At 38.6% G+C, this 12,242-nt stretch overlaps 2 protein-coding genes across 2 annotated transcripts; both read right to left on the bottom strand.

Annotated features, from left to right (window-relative positions):
• Nucleotides 1–2,130: 2,130 nt before the first annotated feature.
• LOC120782705 (myb-like protein Q) lies at nucleotides 2,131–3,760 on the bottom strand. The gene has a single exon (XM_040115110.1). It carries the CDS (start codon nucleotides 3,737–3,739, stop codon nucleotides 3,140–3,142), a length of 600 nt encoding a protein of 199 aa, XP_039971044.1. The 5' UTR covers nucleotides 3,740–3,760; the 3' UTR covers nucleotides 2,131–3,139.
• LOC120782703 (protein fork head-like) lies at nucleotides 3,756–6,322 on the bottom strand. Its single transcript, XM_040115109.1, has one exon. It carries the CDS (start codon nucleotides 5,276–5,278, stop codon nucleotides 3,779–3,781), a length of 1,500 nt encoding a protein of 499 aa, XP_039971043.1. The 5' UTR covers nucleotides 5,279–6,322; the 3' UTR covers nucleotides 3,756–3,778.
• Between the last annotated feature and the right edge of the window lie 5,920 nt (nucleotides 6,323–12,242).

Here is a 12,242-nt window from a genome sequence, read left to right as displayed (position 1 = left end):
AGCTTTCGTGAAAAAATGTTTAATTTATTTGCAATTTTTTTTACATACATACATATATGCTATTATTAAGTTGATGCACTTTCTGTGTTTTTTGTTGCTTTTTTATTTTTGCTATTGTTTTTTATTCGCATTTAGTGTGTGTGTGTATTTTCTGAGAGCGCCTGCAATTTACAGTTTTTAATTTTATTTTGATAGCGTTTATGCAACTTTGTTGCTTTTTACATACAGTTTTTGTATTTTTACCAATTCTTTGCTCGGATTTTTAAGTTTTTATATAAAAAGGTAAAAGAAGTCAGCTGGAAATTCATTGGCCTTGCATTTTTGTGCTAATTTAAATTATTGTAGGCATTTGTGGATTTATTTTATATACATTTACATAATGATAGGTATTCACATTAGGCATGTCCTTTTATTTTATTTTTGAAAAAAAATAATATTTTTTTAATATTTACATATTTAATGTGTTAATGTGAAAAAATTAATTATTTTTATATATTTACATATTTACAAAAATGTATTCTGTCAAAATTGTCAAAAAAATTAAAAAAAAAATTCTGGTGAATTAAAAAAAATGTCATTTTAAATATGTAAGCAGAATATTTGTAATTATTTTTAGCGTATTTAACAAAATTTATTTTGTTGAAATTTTCAAAAAAAAAAATAATGGAAAAATTTCAGTATTCAAAAAAAGTTAGTATTTATTTTGTATGTAAATACATTTTAAAAAATTATTCTGGTGAATTTATTAATTTTTTTTTATTATTTATTAAATTATAAAAAAAAATTATTTTATTTTTTAAAATTGTCTGAACTTAACTACATACATATATGGACATTCGCATAGTGGCTAAAAAAAAATTACACTTTTATCATACTTTTGTTGTAGTTGAAATTTATTTTTATGTCAGAATTGTGTTAGCCAAATTACAGGGCATATCACAGTGGCAAATAGACACACTCGACTGAAACTGTTGTTTGGAGTTGATTGAAATTTTATTTTTCGGCATTTCACAAAATTTTTTTTTATTTTATTTTTTGGAATTTTTCATAAAATTTTTGTTCATATTTCATCAATTTTTGTTCATTTCATCATATTTATTTTACATTTGTAAGTTAATGTAAGCAAAACAAAGATACATTATGTTATGGACACCCCTAATGTACGTACTACATAACTGCTCACTTTTTGTAAAAAATAAAATAATATTACACTGTAAATTAGAAAAGCTAAATAAAATTGCAGTAAATTATGAACACCCCTAATGTACGTGTGTATATGACTGCTTACTTCTTGCAAAAAATAAAGAAATGTATTCTATAAAAATAAAAAAGTGAAACAAAAATTCATTGAATTAAGGACACCCCTAACGTATGACTATTATACAGTAAAATTAGAAAATCAGAACAAAAACGAAAGAAATGTTAAACAACATTATTATGCAAAATTTGAAAAGCAAAACACAAGTTAGGTGAATTATGTACACCCCTAATGTGTGTATATGCCTGCTAATTTTTTACAAACATAAATATTATTTTTTCAAATTATAAAAGCAAAACCAAAATATATTAAGGACACCTCTAATGTATGAATATGGCAGCTCACTTTTTGCAAAAACAAAGATATTATTTTGTAAATTTAGAAAAACAAAACGTAAACAAAAAAAATTAATGACACCCCTAATTTAAGTGTATATGACTGCTCATTTTTTGGAGACATTCTTTTTTTTATTTAATATGCTGTAAAATTAGAAAGCGCATCATACTAAAAACTTAAAAACACTAAACCGTTAACGTAATTTTTGTTATAAATTTGCTGAAGATTCTTTTTTTGGTTTTTGATCATTTCAATTCGAATTTAGTTAGCGTTAATCGACTAGCGATCACGTGAATTTTCCACTTATATATAAAAGTGTTTTTTTACTTCAAATTTACATCAATTGCACTTGCATTGTGTTATGGCGTTCATATTAAAGTGTTTGGCGCATAACATAGCTACACTAAAAACATAATAATAAGAGACAGTGAACTTACAGAATAAAATAAAAACCTTGGAATGGTAATATATAATAATATTTGCGATTATAAAACTAAAAAATATATTTGCATAATTAAATATACAGCACTTAAAAATTAATATTTTGTATAAAAAATATTACTGTTATACTATAATTATTACTTTTCATATTTTTTTCTTGCTCTGCAGATTCCTTCAATTATCTACACATACACAGACAAAAGAGTGTTTACATACATGGCACGGAAGTTGTGTCAAAGGGAAAACCTGCCAGGGTTTTGCTGTGAACTTTCTCAAAAGGCGCACATAAAGCTACGAACATATAGCAACACAAAGCTTGAATGCAAAGGCGCGTAAATTGAAATTAAAAACGTTGCTGTTTTCCTACGCGCAATATATCAAATATTGGGCGGTTTTAGGGGGGGCTTTTTATGAATCAATCATAGTTTAAAATTTGTATTTCTTAAATTGGAAAACATTTTCGCTTACAACTACATCACTTTTGATTGCTGCTTATATAACGAAGAAATCCAGCTGCATTTTACATACATACAAACGAAAGTACAGCATATGTTAATTATAAAGAAGTTAGCATGAGCAAAATGTACATATCTACAAACTCAAAACTGGCACTAACAGCCAGAAGAGAAACTAAATGAGATACTGTAGTTTAATTAAGGCCTGTAAGTGGACAGTTGTGTGGGAACAAAATCATAGAAAAAGTTAAAAATAATAAAGTGTATACCTAGACTACATACATATTTACAACATCTTACTTTCAAGAGTTATGTGCATTGAACCATAAATGTGTATTTGCGAGCAACATTCTCACCGCGCGCGCGCAGCCGCGCTGGCCCCGCGCCGCATGCGCACATAAGCGCGCCAAAAATAGCACAGAACAACGGCGTCCATAGCACAACCGCGCTGCCAGCGGAAAACCATGCGCCAACAAGCAGCCGCGCCGGCTAACCGCGCGCACTAATAACTGGCGTACGCGCGCATGTCGCCAACTGTACGCTAATTGCAAGAGCAACCGCTTGCAAGGCAGTTGGGTAGACGATGCGCCAGGCAACAAAGCGGCGCTTTGTGTGCGCACGCATGTTCAGTGTTGGCATGTTGGCAACACTACAGCAGATTCTGCAACGCTGCCGCGCCATTTAGCGCCAAGCCGTGGTTCCAGTTGCGATAGGAGGCGGCCGCCGCGTACTGTTGGTAATTGTTGTACAATTGTTGGTGCTGTTGCTGTGCCGCCTGTTGTAGTTGTAGCTGTTGTTCTTCGTTCAGATCGGTTGTGATATTGGATGCGTCATCCTGCAGCTCTGGCGGCGTCAGCTGACTTTGCAGAAGTTGTTGTTGGTGCGCGCTGAGTTTGTGCGCACTGGAAGTACTGCTGGCGCTGTATTGTTGCTGTTGTTGGTAGTGTTGTTGCATGGACTTAAGATAGGCCTTACGTTGTTGTTGCTGCATCAGTTGATGCGCCGCATGCGGATGCGGATGGTGTGTGGCGCCATGATGATGATGGTGATGATGTTGCTCCAGGTGTATATCATGTGTATTCCCATTGCTATTGCTGGTGCCGCTGCCGCCGCTGCTGCTGCCAATATTGCCGCCAATATTCGGATTGTGCAGCGTATTGAGACCAGCAGCCGCTGCTGCAGCCGCGGCGGCACTACCAAAGATGCTGCTGCTACCAGTGGCGGCATTCACGTTCACGTTGCGCAGCATCTGGTCAGCTCGCCCTTAAGCCAATGGGTACTGGTGATGTCACAAGCTAGTCGTGCCGGCTGGCGCATGATAGCCGAGACTCTGGTAGTACGAATCCTGTCCTAAGGCCGCATGTGTATTCGTCAATGGGCTAAGCGCATTATAGCCGGGATACTGACTCATATCGTACATCTTGATGTCCGCCTTGGACTCGGGTAATAGTCGATTGATCGAGAACGGATGGCTGGATGGTGTGTAACCGGATGGTTCCTGCTTCAGATGATGCATGGAGGGGTGATAATCGCTGATCAATGATGGATGGCATCTATTCACCATGGCGGAGAGCTCTTCATGCTGCAGCTGGTGATGTTGCTGATGGTGATGGCTGGGTGCATGTTGCGCCGCTTGTTGCCCCAAACACAGCTCTGCATTGGCTTGCATCATAGCCAGTTGATCACGACTGACAGCGCTGCTGAGCACACTGCCTGCGCCACCCACTGTGGCGCCTGTCACGTCTTTACTGTGATGATGCTGCTGGTGGTTGTCCAATCGGCTGTGATGGTGGTGTAAGTGATGCGAATCTTCGTGATCCTTCTTGCCGGGACTTGTTGCTTCGAGGCTGCTATGTGACGGGCTCTTATGCAGTTGGCGTAGCGCCTCCTTCTTCTCGTCCTTGAAACGTTTTTGGCGTCGCAAATAGCAACCATTCTCAAACATGTTGCCCGAATCGGGGTGCAATGTCCAGAAGGAACCTTTGCCTGGCTTGTCCGGTGTGCGCGGTATCTTCACGAAGCAATCGTTGAAGGACAACGAATGACGTATTGAATTTTGCCAACGCTGCTGGTTCTGGCGATAGAATGGAAACAAATCCATTATGAATTGATAGATTTCCGATAGCGTAAGCATTCGTGTCGGATTATTCTGTATCGCCATTGTGATTAGCGAGATGTACGAGTATGGCGGTTTGGCGTGTGTGTAACTCCGACGGTATGTTGTGGGCTTATCTATGCGTGCGCGATTAAGCGAGTTCGGCGAACCTGTATCCAACTCACGTGCACTAGCTGCTGCCGCCATCGACGAGTAGCCACCCATAGCGGCCATTGTCGACATACCACCACCCATACAATTGCCCATATTACCCAACGGCGAACCCATCGAGGCATAACTCATCGAACTCGGTGTCATGCAATTACCAGCCATGGAATTCATAGCCGCTGCGGCACCCATGCTACCGCTCATGCTTGCCACCGCTGCGGCGGATTCCAGCGCACCAAAGGCGGCAGTCTGGGGCGATACTGACGACATGCCCCCGACGGGCATGGCCATCGAATTCATGGCGGTGTATGCGCTACGCGCAAGCGGGCTCATTGTGCCACCGTTGCTGGTCGGGTGATTCGGATGCGGATTTGTAGGATTACCACCGCCGCCTCCACTGCCACCACCGCCACCGTTAGCGCCGGCACCGGCACTACTGGAACCACCACCACTACCAGCACCGACGCTGCTGCTCATGCTCACCGGAGGCCCGTTGCTTGGCGCCTCCGAGTAGAGCTTTTGCATGATGTCGATCGTCGTCTGGTGGGGCGATCCCTTCAGGAAACTGTTCAATAGTTGCGCCGTTATGTTGGCGGCTGTTCACTGGTCGCACGTATAAAAAATACCAATTCAAAACAAATTTCCGACGGAAATAAACGACGCGCACACTTTGTCACTGACGAGCTACGCTTTTCGCTATTTTTTTAATTGTGCGTGCGCTACCAAGTGAGATTTCTTTGAAGACACAGTTTTCCGTTGAAATTATTTTTATTATTTTTTCAGATTTTTATTTTTGTTTTTGTATGTATAGAGATGCAATCGCATGTTTCACCCGTGCTCACTTGTCAGCGCGTTTCGACGTGGGATTTCACACTCGTTGGAAGGTGAGTCGTGGCAGCGCGCATGCACCAGGTCTGTAGCTGCTGTTCAGGCTTTGATAAAACAAATCAGCTCGCAATATTGTCAGTTTTTCTTAAATTCAAGACTTGAAAATCAATTGCGATTACCACTTGCTTTCACACACACTTTTCTTCTTCGGCTTTTCACTTCAATCGAATTTTACACTCTTCATGCGCGTTCACTAACGTTTCCTTGCCACCTTTTAACACCTCTTCGTCTTTTATTCTTTTATTTTTATTATATTTTTCTTACGTATCTTCTATTATTATATGTTTTATATATACTTATTTGTTATGCACGTAATTTTTTCCAGCGAATTCGCGTTGTGTCAGTTCGTAAGTAAAATAAAGTTCTTTCGAATTTCGATATTGTAAGCTATTAAGCTATTACGACACTAGAAATGACGCTTCGACAATCGGTTGGTTTGATTGGATTAATTTCAATTTGTGCGGATGAACGTGTCGTACCGTCAGCCGCGATAGCCGTACACTACAGTTAGACAATGCATCTGGCAAACAAAGACTCCAAAAATCGTTATAGAAAATAGCAAAGCCAAAGCAAGCGCTTCCAACTTGACTCTAGCGTTTCACAATGCAGTTCGGTTATCGGTTGTCCGTTTCTACTTTTTCGGCAGCTGTGCGCGCTCGAGTACTCTTTGGCTTGAGCTCTTGAATGTGACTGTTTGCAGAGGGGAATGCCTGCTTACTATTTGGCTTACTAACAAAAATATTAAGCGACGACGTACAACGACAGCAGCGGCAGCCGCAGCAGAATGGACAGAGCACCATAGTCCCACCGCACATCCAATACGAGCGGCAGCACCATCACCAGCACCAGCACCAGCCAAACACCGCTACAGCGCGCACCTCTACACCGATAGGCCACTCTTATGTACATAAATATAGATGTATAGGTGTACGAGTGTGTGTGTGTGTGTGTGCGTCAGCATACTGGTGTGCGCTTCGGTGGTGTCAAAACTGGCTCTGTGCGCTCGCTCAGCCTCGTTTGCGACTCGTTTCATGCGTTTGTTTTGCGCCGCGTTCGTGCCTATGCGTATGTGTGTGTGCGCGCGATGTGCTTCCCTCCATCTAGCTTGAGCGGCCCACCCTTTCACGTACAAAATGAGCGTTACTAAAAGCCATTGGCGTTTGTGTGCGCGCGAGCGAGACAACTACTACGCGGGCATAGCGTCGCTTGAAGTGGCTCTCTTGCGTACACATAGCGTTGTGCAGACGCAAATACGCGCGCACCAACACCAACGGCATTTGTAGCGCTGTTGTGGCCGCCGCCATACACCTTACCTGCAAACAGCGCACGCGCATTGGCTGCTACTTGTTGTTGCACAGCAGCATTTTTTCCAACTGGTCGTTCGGATGCATAGCGCTTCGTGTTGTTGTAGCGCAAGGGCTTGAAATGCAGTTTGTATCTGCGGCTCATCGGTTGCCAAGACGACGTGGGTGGAGCCATAATGGCGGGCACGCCCACAACAGCATTAAAAAGCAACGGACGGCAGCAAGCGCACCAACACAAAGGCGCAGCGCACACACTATGCTCTTCACTTCCAATTATGTACTCTCTGACAGTTTGACGTTTTCCATTGCGACGCGTGTAGCTCGCCGTAGAAGCAGCAGCTACTGTGACCCCACCAACATTGGCACAGTTGAACGCACCTTGGGCGTGAATAGAGATACCCTGTCTTCTAGGCTGCACTTGGCACACACCACAACTGTGAAGTGCTTACGGATTGCTTTTAAAGCTATTTATCGGCGTCTTTGCCGGTTTCTGCAACAACTGAGCCCGTTAACAGCGCTCGCCGCCGCAATCAATATTTGCGTGCTCTCCAAGCCGCTCCAAGCACCATTCGCACCTTTCCATTACACACCCTGAATATCGTTTTTTATTTTTGTGGTTGACGTTTTCACCTTTCGATATTCGAACGCTTACTTTGATTTCGATAACGCTGTCATAGTTTCTCTGCGAAGACGAAACGTTTCATTAGCACAACGCTTGTCTATCCGTTGATAATAACTGCAAAGCCAACTGTTGTTTGCTTAGTGCAGAGAAGAGAATCGCGTCGCGACAGCAAAGCTCTATTCCAGTAGGCGTTGAGGAGTCCGCGCACACTGCAAAGGCGACGTGCTAATATTTTTCGGACAGCCAACTTACAGCGGCGGCGGCTATTAAGCAGCAACGCTGTCCACATGTAGTGGCAGCAGTACCACCAACAACAACAACAACAATGACAATTTCAAATAAAACAAACGCGTTTGATTTGAATTGAAAATTGTTTGGGACATGTTTGTTGCTGGCGTCGAAGCTGCCGCCGCCGCGCCTCAGTCATTACAGCAGCTGTGCTTTGTTGCTATACTTCAATATCGTTGCTCTCCTTCTTCTTGCTGTTGTTTTCACTGACGCTGCTGACTGCTGATATTCTATATATTTTTTAGTGAATTTTTAATGCAACCGCCTTGTGTTGAAATTTTCGAACTTGGAATGTGCCATTTTTGAGGTTAAGGTGGCTTCGCCAATGTCACATTCGATGGCGTAAGAACAAATGTCGAGGCGCGTATAACGCAGCAACATACAGGCGTCACGGTTTGTCGCGTCTCGTCTTGCTGCCAAATCGTTTGGTGCAGAACATTTGGTGTCGCCAGAACGTTTTCAACGCGCTCGCTTATTAGCTTCATTGTCGTTTGCAATTGCTGTTAATTCTATATTGCTGTCTTATTGTTGCTGTGGTTGTTGTTGCTGCATAGCTATTGTTAGTGTGTGTTTTTGTGTGACTTCTGGTGTTGGAAATAAGTTTTGCTTGTGAAATTTTGTCGAATTAAAAACTAAAGAAATTAATTTGAAATACAAAATGCAAGCGGAGACATACTATATACATATGTATGTATGTATGCACATATGCATGTGATTTTACATATATGCAATGATATTCAACTTGTGTTGTAGTGAAAGTGCACAAAACTTGAGTGATTGTTAAAATGGCCGCTTTCTGTTAAATTTCTTTAGTTGATTATGCTATATTTTTTATTATTTTTTGTTATGCTTTTAACTTTATTTTTAGTAAAAAGCCAATACCGCTCCGCATTTTAACAAAAACCACGAAAATCAATAGAAACTACATAATGAGCACAATTAGTGGAAACAAAAGTCAATTTAAAAAAGTATAAATGTTAACTTTGGTTGCACCGAAACTCAAATACCCTACACATATATGAATATTTCTTATAAAAACTTTAATCAGTCAATTTGTATGGCAGCCATATGCTATAGTGACTCGATCTGAGATATTTGTTCGGATATAGCGCCGTTAATTTCGATATTAATCCATGCCAAATTCGGTGAAGATAGCTCGTCAAATGAAAAAGTTTTCCATACAACCACTTGATTTCAATCATTCAGTTTGTATGGCAGCTCTGTGCAATAGTGATCCGATATCAACTGTTCCGACAAGTGAGCAGCCTTTAGGTGAGAAAAGGACTTGAGCAAAATTTTAGTTGGTTATCTCAAAAACTGAAGGACTATTTTGCATATCGTCACCTGAAATGCAAAATAACGTATCATCAAAAAATTCGAAATTGAGTGTCTTATTGATTAAGATTCACTACTTCAAATTGCACAAATAATATTACATATATCAAACATTTTCAGGTTCTGCGCTCAGATATAAACCATTTCTAACCGATATTAAAAGTTGTTTCACTCATGTTCCATTTTATTTCGTGTTTCATTCATGTCACTGTAAATTTCCGAAAATGTTGTTACGTTATTTTGCATTTCAGGTGAGGATATGTATTTACGGAGATGGCTAAATCAACTCAACTCGTGTCTGACGTCTTCTTTTGAATGTTATAAACATAGTGGCAAACTTAATATAAGGTGTTCAGGGTATATATTGCTGAAAGTTAATATTTAATCGAATATATGAGCATCTCACTGTTCTCATTTTTGACAAAAGTAAAGCAAAAAATTGAGAAAATCTAAGCCAATTAGTGCAAATAAAATTAATTAAATATTTCAGTTCTTTCACTTTCAAAAGTATGATTATGATTTTGATTTCAATAGTAAATTAGTGATTTCAGAAAAAAGTTTAAAGAAATGAAATTTATATAAAAACCTCATCAAAAAAGTGTTTTCAACATAATATTTTTCGTTTCAACAAGTTCGAAACAAGTTTAAACCCACTGATAACCCAGTACATTGAACACAGTATTAAATTTTTTTTAAGTTTTTTGTACGTATTTGTTATTGTTATCTAAAAATTAACGACAAAGATATTTTCTGCTTCGTTCCTCGAACTATGATGCTATGTAGGCTATGGTGCTTTTCTCCGCCAAAATGACTGGGACCGAAATTACATGTGTGTATGTCATTGCCTCTTGCACCTGTATTAAAAGCTTCAGTAAGGTTTTCCTTGATTCCAAGCTTAGTTTCAAGCCGACACTGAGTGGCTGATTGATTTTCATGAGTGGACGTTTTTTCATGAGAGAAGGTTAAGAAAATAATGAATTTCAAAAACGAAAATTATTTTGATCAGTTTCAACATATACAACTTTAATTAAATTACTAATGAATTAGTTTTTTTAGTAATTGCATTTTTCAAATCGGACCACAATGGTTGTTCAGATTTCTGAACAGTTCCCAACGGCATACATAAGTTTTTCTTATCTTTTAATAGTTTAGTACACATAACCAGCAACACAGCACACTTTGCCAGCAATCATCACATCGGTGGGCCGTTTTATATCATCAATTAACTACTCGAACTTTGAAAAGTTTCGAAGTTGTAGAAGCTTTTTATTTGACAAGATCTCTTCATAAAATGTGGCTGTTGAGGTCCAGGCCCAATGCTGGCTGGCTTAACTTGCTTTCGTTGACTTTTCTATTCCAAAGTGCTTGAAGCAAAAGTAGATTTGGTTTTGTTTCATATGCTCTAGTATAGTTCTATTCAGTTTTGACAATTCTCACAACAAAGCAAGTAAATCCAGCCAGCAATATGTCAGGTTCTTTAATGTTTTCTAAAGTAAAGCTACAATAACTGAAGAACTGTTTCATGCATGTGGTTGGTGTACAAACTTAACGATCAAAATCAGCTTTTTATATGGAAACCTTTTTTATTTGACCTGATATCTTCGCGAAATTTGTTGAGAATAATACGTGAAAACGGTACTTTACAGATAATATTCAGATCGGACCACCATTTCATACTTACATATGTATATGTAGCTGCCACACAAACAGGCTGATCAAAATCAAGTTCTCTTAAGAAAAATTTAACCTATGATGGGCTAGCTGCGGTGCAGTCGAAGTTAATATATTTTCTTGTTATTTTAATTTTTCTCTCATTGTATCGAAATATATTTTTGAAACTTTCTTTATCGCATCCATTGAGCTGAAAATAACCAAATAAGAAATTTTAGATATCAGAAAGCAGCACGGAAAGCAAAACCTTCATTTGGCGTACCTATTGGTTATGTCTCTTTAATGTCATTGTGAGAACTGTCAAGCGAAGCATTAAATGTTCTCTATAAATAAATGATATATTATTATATAATATATCGTTACCTAGAATGCAAAACAAAGTATCATAAGAAAAATAAAAATTTTAATTTGTATTGCTTAAGATTCACTACATCATATTGCATACATATATGCAGCATACAATTTTCAGTTTCCGTTGTCAGATATAACCAATATATAACCATTTTATAACCAAAACTCAACTTTTACTTCAATATGAGTGGTTTGTATTATACTTGTATCGTTTTTCCTTCGCCTTTAAATTTATGAAAAGTGGTGTTACGTTTGTTTGCATTTAAAGTGACGATATATGATTTTTAGCAACTTTTTATAAAAAATTTACTGATAATTTTTCCGTAACTAATTTTCCGATATTTTTGTCCACCATGTTGCAAAATTTATTGCAGATAGTACGATCACCTGAAATCACTCTTCCCCGCAGAGACTGGAATACGGTGATTACGCAAGTAAAGTGATCGCCATTTTGTATCAAAATGTCATATAGATATACATATGTTTTATACACGCAAATATATTTATGATTAAAAAAGCCTAAAAGCAAGAATTTGATTCCTCTAGCTTTACTCCTAGAATAAATTCGCAAAATTAAGCCCTTTTTGAAGCGCTAGATGGGCACAGCTCCTTAAGTAAAATATACGGTGTATTGCCATTGCCTTTCTTACGAGTCATGCAATTTTATCTTCATTAAAAACTAAAATTGATTTTCATTTTCAAATTTATATGACCACTTATTGCTAGCGTAGGAAAATCTCCGAAATTGCTCCAGGGATTTATTTATGAATATCGTAAAAATATTTACAAAATAAACCAATAAACGGCATTTTCCAGCAGGTACTGGCACACTCATGCATACTTACACACATACACATGCATGTGTGCCCATTTTCGCAATTACGGATTAAAACTCTTAATTTCAGCACAGCGAAAGTGCTAAGTTTCATAAAAATAACGTACATACATAAATATTTATATGCTGCAAACCACATAATTACATGCATACAATAGCATATACCATATTTACTGAATGCATATAGAGCACCCA

This window comes from Bactrocera tryoni, chromosome 1 (assembly GCF_016617805.1).
Source record: "Bactrocera tryoni isolate S06 chromosome 1, CSIRO_BtryS06_freeze2, whole genome shotgun sequence".
Classification (NCBI taxonomy): domain Eukaryota; kingdom Metazoa; phylum Arthropoda; class Insecta; order Diptera; family Tephritidae; genus Bactrocera; species Bactrocera tryoni.
Note: the sequence above shows the minus strand (reverse complement) of the source record. Positions and strands in the feature narration are given on the sequence as shown.